The sequence below is a fragment of the Protopterus annectens genome, chromosome 5.part0 (genome assembly GCF_019279795.1).
Source record: "Protopterus annectens isolate FY-2018-M chromosome 5.part0, PAN1.0, whole genome shotgun sequence".
NCBI lineage: Eukaryota > Metazoa > Chordata > Ceratodontiformes > Protopteridae > Protopterus > Protopterus annectens.
The window spans coordinates 1194313130-1194334151 of NC_056735.1; the positions used below are offsets into that span (position 1 = coordinate 1194313130).

The 21022-nt window shown below is 41.9% G+C and overlaps 1 protein-coding gene across 1 annotated transcript in view; it reads right to left on the reverse strand.

Moving 5' to 3' along the window:
* The window catches only part of HADH (hydroxyacyl-CoA dehydrogenase), a 625146-nt gene extending 604332 nt beyond the window's left edge, over positions 1-20814 (reverse strand). The window contains exon 1 of the mRNA XM_044071062.1: positions 20562-20814. Within this exon, the coding sequence (XP_043926997.1) occupies positions 20562-20678 (117 nt within the window). The 5' untranslated portion in view covers positions 20679-20814. The remainder of the gene's footprint in view (positions 1-20561) is intronic.
* Positions 20815-21022: the final 208 nt, after the last annotated feature.

A 21022-nucleotide genomic window follows, 5' to 3' on the forward strand; every position in this document is an offset into this window, starting at 1 on the left:
TGTTATAAAGGGGGTTATGCCTAGTTCCACAAGTTTGCTGAAAATGCCAGAGTGCAGTATTGTATCAAATGCTTTAGCCAGATCTAGATAGGCAGTATGCACCACTTTCCCCTCATTCCTTGCCTTTTCAGGGAAGTCCACCTTTCTTTGCCAAAGCCAATATGGGATGGATCCAGTGTCTGGAGGCCTCCCATGTCCTTGTTGACAATTTCTATGATAATTCTTTCCAGGACCTGCTGAAGGCCCTCCCTTGGGGGGAGGGGGGGGGTGAACATATCATTCTTGTAGCACAAAGTCTGTTTTATGACTAAAGTTAAATGGTGTCTCCAGGGGGTCCTGGCAATTCATATTTTAAATTACTCAGGAGGACTCATTAAGGCCATGTTCTTGAATTTAGTGAGCACATCCAGTACATGCTCCCAAGTTATAGTTGGAGGGATTATGTTTGACAGTATTTCTTGGGGGGGTGGATATGAGAGGGGGTAAAGTTGGGAATGAATCTGTCTGCCAATAGGTTTGCTATACTGCCAGACTCGGGGAATGGTGGCACCATTAACCACCAGTTCAGCACACTGCTGCCGGCTACCTTTGAGGAGATTTCTGACAGCTGAAGAAGGCCTTATAGATACCTTTCAACTGTGGCTCTATCTTAACCTCAAAACTGGCTTTGTTTGACCTAATTAGCCATCTTACTTGCTTATTTAGTTTGATGAGAGTTTTATCTTGATGGGAATTATCCTTCCTGATTTTTGCCATAATTTTTTATCACTTTGTTGTATATCCCGTTTAATTTGGGATTCCATTAGGGTGGTTTGTTTCTGGAGCTAGTTCTGGGCTTACTTCTGGTAGGCAAAGTACCTGCTATGCAACCACTGACATGGTTGTACAGAGTTTGTATGTAATTCACCTTAGTTGCTGCTGTTCTCAATGTTTGGAGGAACAAAGAAGTTTTGATAAGTCATCACTTAGAAAAAGTTAAGTTTGCCTTGGAATAGTTCCTAACCGTTACAGGGGTTACGGAGTTCATTTTGATTTCAAAAGGAGACCGCTTTACGGTCAGACATTACCAGGGAGAAGACATTGGGGGTGGTGGTGATTATATTCATAAAGTGGCAGAAAGTATTCTAAGAACCAAGTCAACACGGGAATGGCGAAAGGAGATTTTTGCCAATAGGGATGACTGCAATTAGGGATACAGAAAACAGGCAAAAGGGGCCTGAAATTTGCTAGAGAAAACTTGCAAAATATCCAAAGTATTGGGAGCAAATAATTATGAGAAAGAAAGGTAACAGAATGGGAAGAGGCCAATAATTTAGACTGCCAGCTACAGACTGCCTTCCCCATCAAGGATTGAGAAGAGTACAAGCAAAGAGAAAGAAATTGGGGGATTGTAAACAAAAGACCAGCACTGGTACAGTTTTAGTAGAATCTAGAACAAAAGCTGCTCTTAAAAAAGGAATAATTAGCAGAGTATATAAAATATTACATGATAACTATAAAACTCAGAGGAGATTACAAAGGTTTAGGAAGAGGATTGGATAAGCAATTCACTATTATACCCAAAGTAGACTCCAAAGAAATTTTCCTCAGACTGCAAATGTTACAGGAAGAAAGAGGTAATTGAGAACATATTATTCGGAAGTGTAATGAGTTGGCAGACTTAGATTCCCTGCAGACTACTCTGTCAAGATACACTGGGTGAGCAAACTGGTGTAACTAAGGAAATTTTTTTTTTTTTTTTTTTTTTTTTTTTTTTTTTTTTAACTATGATACAAAATCGGAACTGCATAGGCATAGTAAGGCCTTGCTGAGTCTAATTATGGTGGCTGCCAAAAAAGCAGTTACTAGAAAATGGAAATCAAAGTCTAAAACCAACCGTACTAGAAGTAGTAAATATAGTAACGGAGATAAAACAACTGAAATTAAGATCTTTCGATAAGGGTAGAAGCAAATTACACAAAAAATGAGAACTGTGGGAATAATACATGCAGTGGAGGAATGGGGTTTAAAAGAAGGCAGGATTTGAATGAGCTATGTTTGACTGACAATGACTAAAATTATAACGGATGTATAATGTTTGCAACTATAATTATATGGTTTGTTTTCATTTATATAAATGTATGATTCTCTATGTCATATGTGATAATTTAATGAAGATTCTGAGACACTGGGGGGTGCAGCATTCTCCCATATTTGTGAATATCAGGTCCAGTATGTTGGAGCGTCTAGTGGGCATACTCACTATTTGGTCAACGCTGTTCATATTTACCAAGTCTAGGAATCTCTGTGCCGGCAGATTTGAAGCCATGTAGGATTTCCAGTCTATATGGGGATAACTAAAGTCTCTCACAAGTAGGTTTGTTTACTGGATGGCAAGTGCCTTCAGTACATCCAAGTATGCATTGTGAGCTTCTTGTGACAGAGTGCAGCCTATAACTGGCTATAATACAGTATGTGATTTTGTCCATGGTGACCTACAAGTTGAGGAACTCCAGCATGTCATCCTGTTTGACCAACTAGAGACATGCTTGTTACTGATGTATATTGAGACACTTCCACCTTTAGCCCTTGGCTCTGTGCCTACTAGTCTAAAAGTGTGTAAAGTACTGAAACCTTGCACTGCTGGTGTATTCTCTGCTGCCTTACACCAGGTCTCGGTAACTACACAGATATCTATATTCTTGAATGTGATGAGTGACAGGTGTAGGCCATTCTTGGTAAACCAACATGGTCCGTTAATTATATCCTCCCAAGATAACAAATATTGGATCCCCTTAAAACAACATCAAAAAGATAGTCAATTGTTAAAAATCAATAGTCTTTATCCTTGGTGATGATAATATGATGCTCAATGCTAGGTTCATTAACAGTCTGAAACAAGAGATCTCCATAATGTCTCTCTTCATACAGTCCAAGGAGGTATTATCTCACGTCATTTATGCCTAGGTCTGCTTGGCTAGAGGGGCGTCAGTATGTCTCACAATGGAGTCCCCTATGACGAGAGTCCTAGGAAGTGTGTTTGCTTGCCTTAGGGACTTAGTGTTTGGGATTAGGTGTTGTTTTTTCTGAGTGCCTTTGGGCTTGCTGAGGCATACCTTTGCCAAAAGACAGTCTGGGCAATATCTGCTGTTTAGTTTAGATTGCTTTTACATGCATTAGCATGCACTAGTCTGTGTGCGTGTTGTGTGCTTAAAGAGGTGGATGCTGTGATGCATGTGCTTATATGCAAGAGTTTATCCCCCAATGTCACTGTGTGAGTACACCTTCTGCATACTGTAACTCTAAAGGATTAAGTGGTTGTCGGTAAGGATGAGACACTTGGTACATTGACTCAGGATGCCCATATCCACCAAGCTGGCTACAAAGAAGTTAGGAAATTGTATATCCATACTGTCCAGCCCACTGGTGAGCTACAAGGAGGTGGTGCATTGGGGTGAGAAGGTTATTAAGGGTGCTTTGTTGGTTCAGACTAAAACATGAACTTTCGCAGTAAAGCATCCTTTAACAGTTCTAAATTCTACTAACTTTAAAAGTTTACACAATACTGAACTCGACTCCCAACTAGCTGCTCTAAGCTTGTTGGCCCAGAAGGTATTTGCTCTATTTTTGCTGCTTTACAGGGTACAGTTTTATAGACCGTTCTATACGGAGAATTTCCTTTCTGGGTATTTGCTACTGTACAGAGCACTCCTAACTACCACTGCAAGGTTATCTGCTCCTATACAAATGCCCCACATTATGAGCCCTAAACAATAAAACAACTAGACTAGGATTCTTTTTCTGCATTTCCTAAATCAGATAGGCAAATACCTCCTGCCACCACAAGATGAATAAATTAAGTCCTCCAATGTAAAAACACAGTAGAAAAGATCCACAAGTGCAATGCTACCACAAAATTTTATATATATATTTTATATATATATATATATATATATATATATATATATATATATATATATATATATATCTATCATTAGGGGTCGCCACAGCAGATCATCCGTTTCCATTTCTTCCTGTCCTCTCCTCTGCATCATGCTCTTTCACACCAACCGCCTGCATGTCCTCTCTCACCACATCCATAAACCTTATCCTAGGCCTTCCTCTTTTCCTCTTACCTGGCAGCTCCATCCTTAGCATCCTTTTCCCAATATACCCAGCATCCCTCCTCAGCACATGGCCAAACCAACGCAATCTTGCCTCTCTTGCTTTGTCTCCAAACTGTCCAACCTGAGCTGTCCCTCTAATATACCAATTCCTAATCCTGTCCATCCTAGTCACACCCAGTGCAAATCCTAACATCTTTAACTCTGCCACATCCAGCTCTGACTCCTGCATTTTCGTCAATGCCACCGTCTCCAACCCATATAAAATAGCTGGTCTCACTACCCTCTTGTAGACCTTTCCTTTCACTCTTATTGGTACCAGTCTGTCACAAATCACTCCTGACACTTCTCCACCCATTCCACCCGGCCTGTACTCCCTTCTTCACCTCTCTTCCACACTCACCGTTACTCTGAACTGTTGACCCCAAGTACTTAAACTCGTCCACCTTTACCAACTCTACTCCCTGCATCCTCACCATTCCTCTACCCTCCCCTCTCATTTACACACATATATTCTGTTTTAGCCCTGCTGACCTTTATTCCTCTCCTCTCTAAAGCATATCTCCACGTCTCCAGGGTCTCCTCAACCTGGTCCCTACTCTCACTACATATCACAATGTCATCTGCAAACATCATAGTCCACGGGGCCTCCTGTCTGATCTAATCTGTCAGCCTGTCCATCACCCCTGCAAATAAGAAAGGGCTCAGAACTGATCCTTGATGTAATCCCACCTCCACCTTAAACGTTATCTGTCACTCCCACCGCAGTCCTCACCAATGTCACACTACCCTCGTACATATCCTGTACCACTCTTACATACTTCTCTGCCACTCCCGACTTTCTCATACAATACCACAACTCCTCTCTAGGCACCCTATCATATGGTTTCTCTAAGTCCACAAAGACACAATGCAACTCCTTCTGACCTTCTCTGTATACACTCTCTGTAGTGCTCTTTCCTGGCATGAAACCATACTGCTGATCAGTAATGATCACCTGCCTTCTTAACCTAGCTTCCACTACTCTTTCCCATAACTTCATGCTGTGACTGATCAATTTTATCCCTCTGTAGTTACTGCAGCTCTGCACATCACCTTTATTCTTAAAGATAGGTACCAAAACACTTTTTCTCCACTCCTCAGGCATCCTCTGACTTTCCAAAATTTCACTAAACAATCTGGTTAAAAATTCCACTGTCATTTCTCCCAAGCACCTCCATGCTTCCACTGGTATGTCATCTGGGCCAACAGCCTTTCCATTCTTCACCCTCTTCATAGCTGTCCTTACTTCCTCCTTGCTAATGTTTCACTTCCTGATTCACTATCCCTGCATCATCCAACCTTCTCTCTCATTCTCTTCATTCATCAGCCCTTCAAAGTACTCTTTCCATCTACTCAACACACTCTCCTCACTTGTGAGTACGTTTCCCTCACTGCCCTTTATCACCCTTACCTGCTGCACATCTTCCCCAGCTCTGTCCCTCTGTCTAGCCAAATCGGTACAGGTCCTTTTCTCCCCCTTTAGTGTCCAATCTCTCATACAACTCTCCATATGCCTTATCCTTCGCCACTCATGCGCCTCATCTCCTTATACTCATGTCTACTTTCTTCATCTCTTTGACAACCCCACCTTCTTCGTCAGCCTCTTCCTCTCACCAGCCTCTTCCTCTGTATACTCTCCTGTACTTCCTCATTCCACCACCAGGTCTCCTCGTCCTCTTTCCTCTGTCCAGATGTCACACCAAGCACCTTTCTAGCAGTCTCTCTTACTAGCTCTGCTGTAGTTACCCAACTAAATCGGTAACTCTTCACTGCCTCCCAGTGCCTGTCTTTAATTCTTCCCTGAACTCCACCTCACAAACGCCCTTTTTTAAACTTCCACCATTTAATCCTTGGCACTGCTTTCACACTCCTCCTCTTCTTAAATCACCAACGTCATCCTACAGACCACCATTCTATGCTGCTTAACTACACTTTCCCCTGTCGCCAGTTTACAGTCTCCAATCTCCTTCAGACTGGCCCTCCTACATAGGATATAATCCACCTGTGTGCATCTTCCTCCACTATTGTACGTCACCCTATGCTCCTCCCTCTTCTTAAAATACGTATTCACCACAGCCATGTCCATCCTTTTCGCAAAATCCACAATCATCTGACCTTCTGCATTCCTCTCCTTAAACACCATACCTACGCATCACTTCCTCATCCCCTCTGTTCACTTCACCAACATGCCCACTGAAGTCCGCTCCAATCACTAGTCTCTCACCCTTGGGTACACTCACCACCACTTCATCCAACTCACTCCAAATATTTTGTCTCTCATCCATCGCATACCCAACTTGTGGAGCATATGCACTAACAACATTCATCATTACATCATCAATTTCAAACTTCATAAACATCACTCCATCAGACACGCTCTTCACCTCCAAAACACTCTTGGCATACTGTTCCTTTAGGATAACCCCTACCCCATTTCTCCTGCCATCCACACCATGCTGCCTCCTATACACCTGGCCTTACTTCCCTTCAAGCTGGTCCCTTGCACGCACAATATATCAACCTTCCTTCTCTCCATCATATCAGCTAGCTCTATCTACCTATACCAGTCATACTGCCAACATTCAAAGTTCCTACCCTCACTACTACACTCCTAACCTTCCTGCTCTCTTCCTGCCTTCGGGCATGCCTTCCCCCTCCTCTTCTCCTTTGGCCAGCAGTAGCCCAATTTCCACCAGCACCCTGTTGGCTAACAGTACTGGTGGCGGTCATTGTTAACCCGGGCCTCGACTGATCCGGTATGGAAATATGAAATGTTCTCCGTATAAGTAATTTGGCAGAGGTTTTACACCAGATGCCCTTCCGGACGCAACCCTCCCCATTTATCCAGGCTTGGGACCGGCACAAAGAAATGCACTGGCTTGTGCATCCCCAGTTGCTGGGTTCTGTATATATATATATATATATATATATATATATATATATATATATATATATATATATACATATACATATATCTTTATTCTCGAAACACTGAAGTCTGGAATTTCAGTATCTCGAGACCATGAAGCCGAAAATCCATAAAGTCGAAACTCCAGAAGCGCGAAATTTAAACTCACAACTTCTAAACTAAACATACCACACACAGACACAAACATACACCTCCCTACACACACACAAACACCTACCCGACATACAAGTAAGGGGCAAGCCCCCCTGCACCCCCCACACCCCCTCTACTTAAATATACTAACTCAGAGGTCACACTACACAGACAAACACACAAAAACACCACTACATTCCCCTCGCACACACACATCACACTTATAAAACACACAGACACACACTAAAACCCCTACCCAAAACACGTATAACACAAACTCTTACCTACATCTCCAACCATCCACTCATACACCGCAACACCAGAACCACTAATTCAAAATCTCTGAACTTCGGGATTTTGAATTTCGTGCTTCTGGAGTTTCGGTATTCTGCACTTTCGCCTTTCTGGTCTTGGGCTACTGAAATTCTGGATTTCAGTAGTTCGAGATTCTGAAGGGACTCATATACACACACACAATATATATTTATACACATAAGATTTGCTCAACAGCAATATTTGTTTGTTGGGTGGGCACTCAGTATCACGGGTGAAAGGAAAACAAAAGGCAAGAAGAGTACTTAAATGTCCTATACACTAGGCAGCAGTGAAAAAGGGAAGGGATGGACTTAATTGGAAATCAGATTACCATAAAGTGCAGAGGCCATAGACACAGCCTTACAAAACCACAACAGGAAGTGGGTTGGGAAAAATTCTAAGAAGAAGCAGGTTAACTAGAGAGGGCTCCAATAAAATACAGACAATATTTAAGATAACATTTCTGAAACAGTTCCATGTCTCGAGGGAGGGGGCAGACAAAGAAAATGGAAAGCAAAAGGCACTGAAATGCAACTTTAAGCAGGTAAAGAAGTTGAATAGAAAACTGTAGGAGCAAAACTTGAACTGTAAAACCAGTGAAGCACTAATCCCACTGCAGGAAAAAAACAGCACTCACTACTGCAATTCTACTACAGTTTAAAGGCACCGCATTATGCAGAAATTTACCAGTTAACACTGTTTATAGTAAAAATGCAGTAATAAAAGACTAAAAGCTCAAATCTGCCTGTTGTTCACAGTTCTGCCTGTTGTTCACAGTTCTGCCACAACTGTGAAAAAACTTCAATAAGGCCCAGCAGGGTTTAAAGTGCAAACAGCTAGCTTTTACAAGTAATTCTACTTATGGGAGACAGAACTGCAGTGTAATGTAGAAACACAATCTTCCTACAACTGCAAATGAAACTACAAGACTAAGGTTTATTTATTTATTTTATTTTACATTTGTTGACCGGGATAGTCCGACTGGATATATGCCCATTTTCAGCGGAGGCCTGGGGAGAATGTTCCACATACCAAAAAAGAGACAGTACATACATCACTGAGTGATAAACTCAGGCAGACATGTTTAGAAAAATATATATAAAGAATACAGGCAGATATCAATATACACAATGTGCAGACTTACATCTGATTGGCAAAGACATATCAGAAAATGTGAACACAGAGTACAATCAGATCTCATAATTTACAATGCTTAGACATTCAAATGCTAGGACGCATAGATACTTGGCTAAACAGCAGGTTGGGGAGCAAGACATGTATTAGTGAAGTTGTTAACCAGGTTTAGAACAAGAGCACAGCCAATGAAATGTGAGGTACTTTTTGGGTTCTCTTTTACATGGGGGTGGTGAAGTTTCCTTGGTAACGGTAGTAGGGAGTAGATTCCAGAGTTTACCAGTTGACTTGGCAAATATAGCATCGCCTGCAGAGCTGTTGGATTTTTGGGTCAGTACCATTACTTTATTAGCTGAGCGTAGTGGCCTGGGAACACTATGAGGGGTGAGAATATTTTTGAGGGCAGGGGTGTTATCAGGTTGATGGAGTATTTTATGCACTACTATAAGCTGGCTGGGTAGGATACTCCAGCCATCCCAGTGCTTTGAGGTTCTGGCAATGGTGGGTCCTAAAAGCCATGCCTGTAGCAAATCTGGCTATATGATTGCAACATCCTGATAATTTGTTGAGATTGGTTTTGGATAGGTTGGCGAGTACAGGGGAGGCATACACAAGGGTAGAGAGGAGGTGTGATCTTGCAATAGCTACCCTAGCCAGGGGGTGAGGAAAGGTTTGGCTCTGTACAGGGAGACAAGTTTTTTGTTGATGGACTTAATAGTGTGATTGACATGTTGATCAAATTTAAGGTTGTCTATTACTATGCCTAGAAGCTTTGTATGGTCATCAGGGAAGATAATGGTGTCATTGCTAGATTTGATGTTGAAGGGAGGAGGAGGAGGAATTCTACAGTTATGGGAGAAAAGTAGTAGCTTGGTTTTGTTAAGATTTAGAAGCAGGCGGCGATTAGCTAGCCATGTTTCTACCATGCTGAAAGTGGTCTGGGTGAGGGTTAGCAGTTGTGTAGGAGAGGAGGCAGAGCATATTAGCGTTGAGTCATCTGCATATTAGATGCAGGTGGCTCCTGGGATGGTGGTGTGCAGATCATTGATAAAGATGCAGAAAAGAAGGGGACCTAGTATGGACCCTTGTGGGACACCTAGGGTTCGAGGAAGTTGGGATGACAACTTGTTCTGCCATAAGCCTGCTGTCTACCGTTTAGGTAGGAGTGAAACCACTGTATTGAGTGTTGGTCTAAACTGATGGTTTGTAGAGTATTGAGCAGTTGCTAATGGTTGACCATATCGAAAGCTTTTGACAGATCTAGGAAGAGTGCTGAAGATAGTTTGTTAATGTTATGATGAAGATTAATGACATTAGAGAAAGATAGAAGAGCCGTGGTGGTACTGTGGAATGGCTTAAAGCCGTGCCGAGAGTCGGCGAGATTTCCGTTTTGAATAAGAAAAAGTGCATGATTTTTGTATGCATCTTTCCATGACTTTAGCTAGTGGTGAAATAATGGCTGTAGGTCTAAGTTGGATAATTCTGTGGAACTTCCTCCTTTATGGAAAGGTATAACATGTGATATTTTCCATATTGCTGGGATGGAACATTCTGAGATGGATCTGTTGATCAGAATAGAAATAGGTAGTGCTGTGGCATTAGCTGCTTTTTGAAGATATTCAGCTGGGAGATGGTCGGCAGCTAGTGTCCTAGGTTTTAGCTTTTTGAGTAAGGTCCAGATCAGGTTGGTAGGTACAGTTTGAAAGGTAAAGGTGGGTTGGGTGCCGGGTGGATCAGAGCTAGATGTGCCAGAGCTGGTGTTTGTGTCCGATGGATAGTGATGGGTAGCTAGAGACCTGATAGTTTCAGTAAAGGAGTTGAAGCTGTTTGCAATTTCAACAGGGGATTTATCAAGGGCAGCTGATGGGGTAGGAGTGGCGGAACGGCCTGGGTGGAGAAGATGTTAATACCAGCCCAGAACTTTTGAGGTTTTAGCTGATATTTTTGTTGTAGGAGGGTGTAAGTGATTTTTTTTGTCTAGAATGACAGATTTTTTGGTCTGGTTCCTTAGCTGCCGGTATCTTACTTGGTCCATAGGGGCTTTGGTAACATACCACCTGGCCAAGACGTGTTTCTTAATTTAATTTTGGCTTTTGTTTTTTTAGATAGCCACAGTGCAACTGTAGCTTTTACACAGATGGTACGGGTAGGAGCATGGTGGTTAAGGATGGCCAGAAATTTGGTATTGAAGTACTCAATTGCCTCTTGTAATGGGAGTCGTTTCAAGACATTCCAATTACATGCTTTGAGCTCTTTTTGGAAGTTGTCAAAGTTAAAGTCCCTGACATTTCTTATAGTTTTGTAGGTGGGCTGGCTGGGAATGTTAGCTTTGAGCCTAATTATAGGTAAGGCATTGAGCACTTAGATCATCGGGTAATGTACCTGACTTGTACTTTTGGGGGTGGCTGTTAAGTATCCAATTGAGGATACTATCTTTGACTATTTTTGCTAAATCTGGTGGGGGTGGCAATGATCTGAGTAAACCCGTGGAGGGAGTTTCAGAAGAACAGGTGTTCCAATCAATGTTAAAGTCCCCCAAGACAATGGTTTCCTGGGGATAGTTAGAAGCTAGCCAATGTAAAATATTTTCTAGAGTAATATCATTCTTGCCGGGTGGAATATAAACGCAGACAATGTATCTGCATTTATTTTTGTTTATTATTAGTTTGGTGATGAGAATTTCTGCATTGCCAAACTGGAGTGGCTGTTGGGTGTCAATTGTTATTGTTAGGGTAGACTTGTATAGTACAGCTACCCCGCCTCCTTTCCTGGAGATCCGGTCCAGTCTAAGGATGTTGTACTGTGGGGGGTTATTTCGTTATCTTTGGTTCCCACAACAAACTAAAACATGCAAACAGAAAAGCACATATTTATTTATTAGTAAACTTCTGATATACATTATAATAAAAGTATGTTTATTTTGCTGTTTGTACTATATTCTCTCTTTTTGGCGGGCTTTTCCCCCTGGGACTCCACTCAAAATGAGCCAACACCCAGTCGGACTATACCAGTTAACAAAAGTAAATAAAATCACCACCACACAGGTCACTACAAGTGCAACTTAAATATTTAGAAGAACTGAAATAAAAGCCTTTTTAATGGGAAGCTTGTTACTCAAAGTTCAGGGCTTTCCATACCTCTAAGTCTTTGTCCCAGTCTCACCTCAAGTCAGCAAAATGTGTCACTTGTGCATTAATTTGTTACACCCATGTACACAAAATTCATTATATTTTATCAATATCTACAGCATGTAACATCTACCTACACTTACAATCCTTCTTCCATTGCTATTCCAGCAAGTGCTATCTCCTCGACCCTTTTTGAACTTTAAACAGAATATTCATTAAAAAAAATTACAATGGACCAGTTCTTTTATTCTGGACAACTACTGCTAACCATCGTTTGACCAAAAGTTAAACAGTGTCATTTTCTTTTAATTTTCTTTTTAAACTATAACATGGGTCCCCCCCCCCCCCCCCATCTGGTCTTGCATGAAACTGAGCCTGGCTCATCAGTGTTAACAAAATGGTGAATTGTTTTCAATGGTAGGATATAATACACACTACAGCATTTACTTACAATAAATGCAGTTGACAATACATTAAAGGCTGTCTTGGGCTTTCCTATTGGTTGGATTGTTTGAAAACTGTTTTACTTAGCTGATATTTAAACACAATGTTTCTGGGTTTCTGCTCAGTCTACCAGAGCTGCTCAGTGTTCGGCCTCCTTAGCCAGAGATCTGAAGTCAACCTGAACAAAAACAAAGGCATCCTGTGAATTCTACTGAAAAATAAGTATTTTTTAAACCTTCTTTGTACTTTTAAACTGTTTGCAAATGTTTTGCTCCCTACTTTACTGTTATTATTTGTGACTGCTTTCTGCTCGACATTGCTGAATCTAGACTGTTCGGCATTTTCTGAGCATTAAAGCCAGCCATCTTACATCAAGAGGGCCCTCCTACACCCTTGTGGCAGAAGAGTGTAGTCAAGGACCTATCTGAGTTGGGGATTTTTGGAGCAAGGCTTAATCTTGGACTTTCTTATTGGTTGGATTGTTTGAAAACTGTTTTACTTAGCTGATATTTACACACAGCGTTTGTGTGTAGCTGCACACCGTTCAACGGTGGTTAGCACTGTCGTGTATAGACGCAAATGCTTTAAAAGTTAAATTTTCCCTAGATAAATGCTAGGCAACCCTCCTAAGCTTCCCTGCTTCTCAGCGGCAAATGCAGTTGCGCTCTGCTGCCCAGACAGCAACCCAGCTGTGCTTTTTGACGTGCCGGCGCAGGTTTCTTCTCCTAACCCTCTACAGCAGAACCTAGTCCATCTAGCCCACCCTCCACCACTTATTACAGAATACACCCGACATAGAGAAAGGTCAGTGTCCCACCATTTCTCCAGCCAGCCTGATTGACATAGGCATCCTGAGGCAATGTAGCAAATGTCTTGGTCATAGGCGACTCCATAGTGATACACAGATGACCCTCTCACTAGGCTGGACAAGAAGGTCACAGTCAGCTGCCTGTCTGGTGCCAGGATCCACCAAATCATGCACACACACGTCTCTCAACAAGTACTGTTATAACTGTCATAGTCCATGTTGGAGTGAATGACTTGAGACATACCTCACTAGACTATATAGGACTATATGAAGAAAGACATGATGGAGCTTTCAGATGGTGTGTGTACCCAGCCAGGTATGTCCCTAGCCCTAAGCAGCATTCTTTCTTCATCCAGGATGATGCCACAATACAAACAAAGATGACTGACTTCAACAACTGACTTAGCTTCTGGTGTCAATCCAGGGGGGAATCCAGTATCTGACAGCCTAGGATGATAGGGTCGACAGATCATGCTGCTTTGCCAGAGATCGTAACTTGTCGGCTCGGCTTTAGGCTGCTGGCAAATGTACTTGCTTAAAAAATGCACAATGGTGGCGGCAATGTCATAAGAAGAAAATTCCCCAACATAAAAATATCCTACAGAAACAAACTCAAGGTTATGCTGCTTAATGCTAGGAGTCTAAATCAGAAACTGCACTCACCTGAAGCACTTCTCACTCTAGAAGATTCTAATGTCTGCGCGCAGTCAGAAGATTCTAATGTCTGCGCGCAGTCAGAAGATTCTAATGTCTGCGCGCAGTCAGAAGATTCTAATGTCTGCGCGCAGTCAGAAGATTCTAATGTCTGCGCGCAGTCAGAAGATTCTAATGTCTGCGCGCAGTCAGAAGATTCTAATGTCTGCGCGCAGTCAGAAGATTCTAATGTCTGCGCGCAGTCAGAAGATTCTAATGTCTGCGCGCAGTCAGAAGATTCTAATGTCTGCGCGCAGTCAGAAGATTCTAATGTCTGCGCGCAGTCAGAAGATTCTAATGTCTGCGCGCAGTCAGAAGATTCTAATGTCTGCGTGCAGTCAGAGTAGATTCTAATGTCTGCGTGCAGTCAGAGTAGATTCTAATGTCTGCGTGCAGTCAGAGTAGATTCTAATGTCTGCGTGCAGTCAGAGTAGATTCTAATGTCTGCGCGCAGTCAGAGTAGATTCTAATGTCTGCGCGCAGTCAGAGTAGATTCTAATGTCTGCGTGCAGTCAGAGTAGATTCTAATGTCTGCGCAGTCAGAGTAGATTCTAATGTCTGCGCAGTCAGAGTAGATTCTAATGTCTGCGCAGTCAGAGTAGATTCTAATGTCTGCGCAGTCAGAGTAGATTCTAATGTCTGCGCAGTCAGAGTAGATTCTAATGTCTGCACAGTCAGAGTAGATTCTAATGTCTGCACAGTCAGAGAAGATTCTAATGTCTGCGCAGTCAGAGAAGATTCTAATGTCTGCGCAGTCAGACATGGTTCAAAGTCTCAGACAGCACCCCAGCCATGCAGAGCTACAATTCCTTCCACAAGTTCAGATCACAAAACAAACATGAAAAAAAACAAGGAAGGAAGAGTATCTTCATTAAAGACCAATATGCCTCTAGACTAAACATACGACTCCCTAGAGCTACTCCATGTCCAATTAACTGTAGGAAAGACCCTCATCCACCTCATTGTTAGCTACATGTCCCCCACCATGAACCACAAAAACTACACAGCCTACCTGGACCTACTTAAGTCACTCTCAATACAGCCAAATACCCTGGTCATGGGTGACTAGCTGTCCTTCCATCAACTGGGTAACATACAGGAGCACAAATGCACTTGCCCAAAGGTTCCTGGACTTTATTAATACAAATGCTCTGGAGCAGATAGAGGGGAGATCTAACATCCTTGACACAGTGCTCACTAACATGGGGGATTGCTGCACTACCCCATGTGTAGGGCCCTCCCTGGTAATGTCTGATGATAAATCAGTCTTATTTGAAGTAATGATCATACACGACCCACCCTCAGGAGATAAAAATGTTAAGTTTCTCCAAAGAAAACTATAGTCTACTGAGCAATGGTATCAAAAATTTCAGAACCCCTGCCAGCAATGACCCCTATTCTGAGGTGTACACAAGAGTTCTGTATGAACACCTATATAAATGTATAGACTAAGCCATACTAGAACGGATCAAATAAAGATCCTCACAAAAAAATAAGCCACCCCGGTGTACATCTAGCATAAACATGTTATACAATAAGAGAAAGAAACTGCTGTCAAAAGACAAGAGGGAATGGTCCCAGCAAAGGAACAACTCTCTCCAAAGCATTAGCAAGCAGATTAGACATCTTGGCAAGTCCTCTAAAGCCAATAAAGAAACTAACTTAGCATCCCTAGCTAAGGAAAATCACAAAGCATTCTTTAGCTACATCTAAATATCAAAAAAGAGAAGGCCCAGCTTTGTGCTGAACTAGCTGTGGACAATACCACTTATACTGAACATGAAGACAAATCGCCAAACTGGTAGCGGACAGGTTTGGTAAAAACTTCACCCCCATGTCCCCACCAATCACACCCCATAACATGCCTGTCACCAGTCCTCTGCTTAGTATCTCCACAGAGCAGTTCATAGCCACACACTCCAAGACCAAAAACAAAACCTCTATGGGACTGGACAACATCCCAGGCTGCTTATTAGATGGTCTAAAACAGGAGTTGGACTGAGATTGAAGAGCGTGCTCAGTGGTTCCGCCAAGCACTTGCTTTGTCCCAACTGAGTGGAAAACAGCAACCATAATCTCCTTGCACAATGGGGGTTCCTCAACCGGCCCCAGGAACTATAGACACATAAGCCTAACCAGCCTTAACTGCAAGGCCGTGGGGAGAATCATCATGGGCCTTATCAACAAGAATTTAGGCGACCTTCAAACTCTTGACCTGACCCAGTTTGGCTTTGTTAAAGGCAGATCTTGCCTACTACACCTTATGGAATTCATCAAAAATGTCACCAAGGCCCTGGATGAAGGCAAGACAGTTCACACTGCTAGCCAAGACCTTTGACACAATCCCTCACAGGCATAATTGAGAAACCCACCCAGCTTGGAATTAGCCTTTACATCACTAGATGGGTTAGACGGGTTGCCAACTGGCTCACAAACAGAACACACAGTCAAAACTGGGGATGCCACCTCTGCTAACAGACCTGTTACCAGTGGTGTTCCATAAGAATTGGTGCTAGGTTGCCTGTTTGGTATCGATTTTTCAGAGGTCCAGATGAAAATAGATGCCCTATGGCTTAGCAGGTTTGTTGATGGCTGCAAACTGGGTGCAATCATCGAATCCCCCAAATATGTCAACATACTACAAAATGGGCTTACTCAGACAAATGATTGGTGTCAAAGCCTTGGACTTATACTAAACGCAAACAAAAATGCATTATCATCCCCTTTGACAAAGGAGATACCCCTGCTAATTACAACATTAATAATATCCCCCCCCCCCCCCAAGTTCAAACCCAGTGGTGAAGAGATGTAGGAACGCAAGTTGATAGTGGCCTTAATTTTGATCATCAGGTGTCCACAGTAATAAGGAAAGCCTCCTACATTGCACACCTCATAAGTAAGAATATAGCATCCGAAGCTAAAGAGGTTACAACTCCCCTGTACTAGACTCTCATCAGACCAATAACAAGAGTACAATGATCCCTTCTGAATGTACTTCACCAGACATCTGCAGCATTTGGACAGATTTCAGAGGTTTCTCACAAAGAAAATTCAGGGCTTACAACACATGACCTACATGGATAGGCCGAAGGTCCTATCACTTTACTCTATCGTATAGACTGCTGAGAGGAGACTTGTGCCTGGCCTACAGAGTAGTCTCAGACCCTACCCCGATGAAGCTGATGCACATCGCAAATCCAATGGGACAAGATTCACTCACTCTAAGGAACTTAACCTAGCCTGCAATGAGACATGTTGGAGAGAAAGATACGTCTCCCAAAGGTTGCCACGCCTCTGGCACAAACTCCAAACTTATGTAAAACAGAGCTCCTCAATAACCCTATTTTAGTGTAACCTGGACATTTGGATGGGCAACTGTAAATTTACACCAGGGGTTTCACCTATGTCCCTCTTAGACAGGGGCAGCTAGTGCAGATCTTAGATGCGTGTACAAAAATAGACTATATATCTTGGTCTATAAGACAGCAAGGGTATAACACGGCTAGGCTTGAAGAGGCCTTAGGGCCAATAAACAGGTAACCTCCTAAGATCAAGTATGTGCAATATGCAAGACATCCCATTAACAGCACTTCTATGAGTTACAAAGAGAATGACTGCAAAACTAAGCACAGTTAATACTACTTTTGTCTTTATTAAGCATTCACTTTCCCAGTTCCATCATCTGGAGACCAGTTTGAGTTGAATACAGCACAAGACAATGGCATACTACATTAAATTTCATTAAGTATGAACAAAACAGTATGTGCGTTTCATTTACAGTACAAGAAATGTGCATACTGCTATATCTATTAACAGAACATTTCTGTTTTTGAGATAATTTTGGGACACAAGTAAATGTGAAGCTAAGTGGTGGACTTACCACGCCTCTATTAATGCATACAAGTGGCTTGTTACTACTAGCAGGGATCCCAGAAACACAGAAGAATACTGGCAATTCTGAAATTATGCTGCATTATATCCACCACCTCACAAAGTCACAATACACACACACAACTAAAAGAAATGTAAAATACAGTCTTAGGATAATCAGTAAATGCTATTACTTCATGTGATGATGTGAGGTAGTGCCAGCTATGGCAGACACAGAGTAGGGCAGTGCATGTGTAACATATGCCAGCATAGCCATGTCATTTGTTTACCAAACTGATTTGTACAGATGACTGTGTTAAAAACGTATCAACAGTGGCTCCTGATGGACAGAAAAGAAATATACTTTTATATCAGACTAGACTGTTGTAACTGAGAAAATGTAAAAATGTTAACAAAGGATGATGGAAGGGAAGGGGTTAAGCTCCGCTCACCTTACCTTAAGAAAATAGCTTGAAATTAAATGACTTGGTTTAAAGCCATAAAGATTTTATTTCACAGGCTTGAATGCACCCAGAGACGCAATGTCTGGTCTGGGATCCTGCTATTATTGTCCTTAGCGGTGAATCAATTACTATCCTGGGGTGCCAGAGAATGGCTGGTTAGTCTCTACATGAAAGATGAATGTAAAACAATTTCAGTACTGTCTCCAGATGCCTTAGCAAAACTCTAGGTGTGCAATGTGACATATGTGATAGATTCTGGTTCAGCTTCTAGTCAGTGGGTAGTGTGGGAATCAGAGTCAGGTGACCAGATACAATATCATTCTATAGCCAGCACTGAAATTATTTTAGATATTAGTGAGAGATGTGATAGTGACACTCAGCACTCTGTTTTTGGGAGCCTGACAAAGACCACTCACCCTCTTCATCTTGGCTTACTTTAGTGAGTAACCAGGGAATTCTAATTCTTCAGTCAGTGAGGAAATTAGTGGGATTAGCTAAATGTATTGTTTTTCGTTATCTGTCTGAGTCTTTCCATCTGTGTTTTTTTATATTTCCTGTGAACTGAAACTCTGGTGTTTACTGTAACTAGATATTCAGTATTCCCATGTTTTCTATTATTTATTATTAAATATATCCAAATCTTTCATTGGGGCTGATCTTTTAGAAAACAGTTTAACCTCTGAGAGGAACTGCAGTTATTTGGCGACACTGTGCGCTTCATGCTCCTGAAAGTCTTGCCACTTAGAAATATTGCCATTTGTACAAGTATTCATTTTACTAAAAGTAACTGGGTACCCTGGTAAGAGCCTTAAAGTAGCTGGCTGGTGGCAGCGAAGTTACCTTATAGCCTAGGCAGAGGGGGCAGAGGGGGCATAGCTGGTAAATCTGTGCCAGCCTTTCCCGTGTGTGTGTGTGTGTGTGTGTGTGTGTGTGTGTGTGTGTGTGTGTGTGTGAAAATCAAATCTCAAAATTCTGTGCGTGTGTGTGTCATCTACTTGGAACAGGGACACACTGATTTCTGCAGACAGAAAGGTTGAGACTTATTGGGGCCCGGACAGGAAGTCTAGCCCCAGGTCTGGAGTGTGCTCTGTTAACAGAACTGCATCTGAAAATTCTGTGTATAGCCATTTTTGTTCCAACATTCTCCACTGGTGCCAGTGGTGAGGATTGATTACTAGCCCAGAGGAGGGGCACCACACCTCACAAAAATGTTAGATAACTGATGAAAGCTTCCTGAAAGCACACAGTCTAAAAAATACTATTCAGAAATAAAGCATGCATCATGAAGAATGGAGATGGGAAACTAGAGTGGTTGGTCTGCTCCTCATTCTGTGGTTTCACTCTACATCATTTCGGGCACCAAAACAATAAATAATGAAGTTGCAGGCTCATTCTCCTTCAAAAATGCATGCAAACCTGGTGTAATAAATTACTATCAAAGTTGTACTTAAAATTTGTCCCAGAATCTGGGACTAAAATAGACAATGGGGCAAGTTACAAAGCTACCCGAGTTAATGCGCCAACAAAAGACAACTTTCTATAAAAAAATGGTGGGATATACATATGCAACATTCCAGTAGTAGTGCTTGAATCAGTCAAATGCATCAAACACTATAGCATGAGAGGACATGCCACGACTTTTGGACCAATGCACATTTTAGAGCACAGCGATTCTAGCGTTTTGATTTTTTTTTTTTGGTGGGGAGAGGCTAAGTGCCACCAGCTATCCATTACAAAGGACAGCATGAAACAAGCCATAGAGAAAGCAGTTTAGAGGCATTGCAAGTAATCCTAAGCAAAGTACAGCTGAAAATGTTGGAAATAATTCAATAATGGGCGACTGGACTGCCACATCGAAGTTCGAAGGAAATCCTGTAAGTGGGTGAAAGGTAGCTGATAGGACGCAAGTGACTGCAAAACTGAGGACGGGGGAGACGCAGAACAAATGTATTATATTTAATCTGTAACCAGCTTTCAGTCTTAACTCACAAAGAATATTTCACTGGTATAAACAACAAATTAGTACCAGTAAACAAGACATTTCTATTAATAGTAACTTGCAGACCATTTATTAAACCTGATGGATCAAATCACCTCTAACTTCTGTCCTGCATGCACACGCTAGCCAAGGTACAGAGACTCCCACCAGTCCCGCCTCCATTGCTTTCAGTCATTCGCATGCTAGCTAAACCTAATGGCATATACCATATTTCACATTAGATAAACTAGCAAATACTAATATTTCGTAAAATATCTCTCAACCTGAACACACTATGTAATTTCACATTTTAAAGACCAACAAAACCGCTTCCCAAGTTAACAATTCAGTCACACTTGACGCAAAAAAAAAAAAAAAAGTTGCAACCCTCAAAAACAAGACGTTCCACCGCTTCAGAGGCCATCCACCAGTAAAGGCCTACCGGTACTAGCCAAGCCACGGTTAGCAAAGAATATAAAATAAAAGGTACAGTTAGGCAAGTCTTTAATCTTACATTTTACCTGTGCAATGCCGCTACCCATTAATCCCCCTCCGATCACTGTGACGTGCTGTACAAGTAATTTTTTTGCGGAGACAGAAGACATTGTCCTTACAATCTGGTGAGTCACAAAAGCCATTATTTAAAAATAAAAAAGAACCTCAAAACACAATGAAACGCCGAAAAAATACAATAACCTAAACCACCCCTAATAGCACACTAAACCTAACTAGCCAAGGACTTTACTCAAGTACTGTACATTTGGTCATACGAAAGGGGCGGAACATTAAAGGAGGAGCTTTTATTTGGCATCTAGTTTATAAGCATAAAATAAAGGGGAAATCAAAGAGCGGATCGCTGTTTAACTTTTGTAGTATTTTCTGGTAGGCCTGTATTTCGTTTAAAGACAAATGTTTGTGCATATGCACTTTCATTTAGCTACACGAGTTCAATTATACCAAATCAGTTCGGATTTGCAGATTT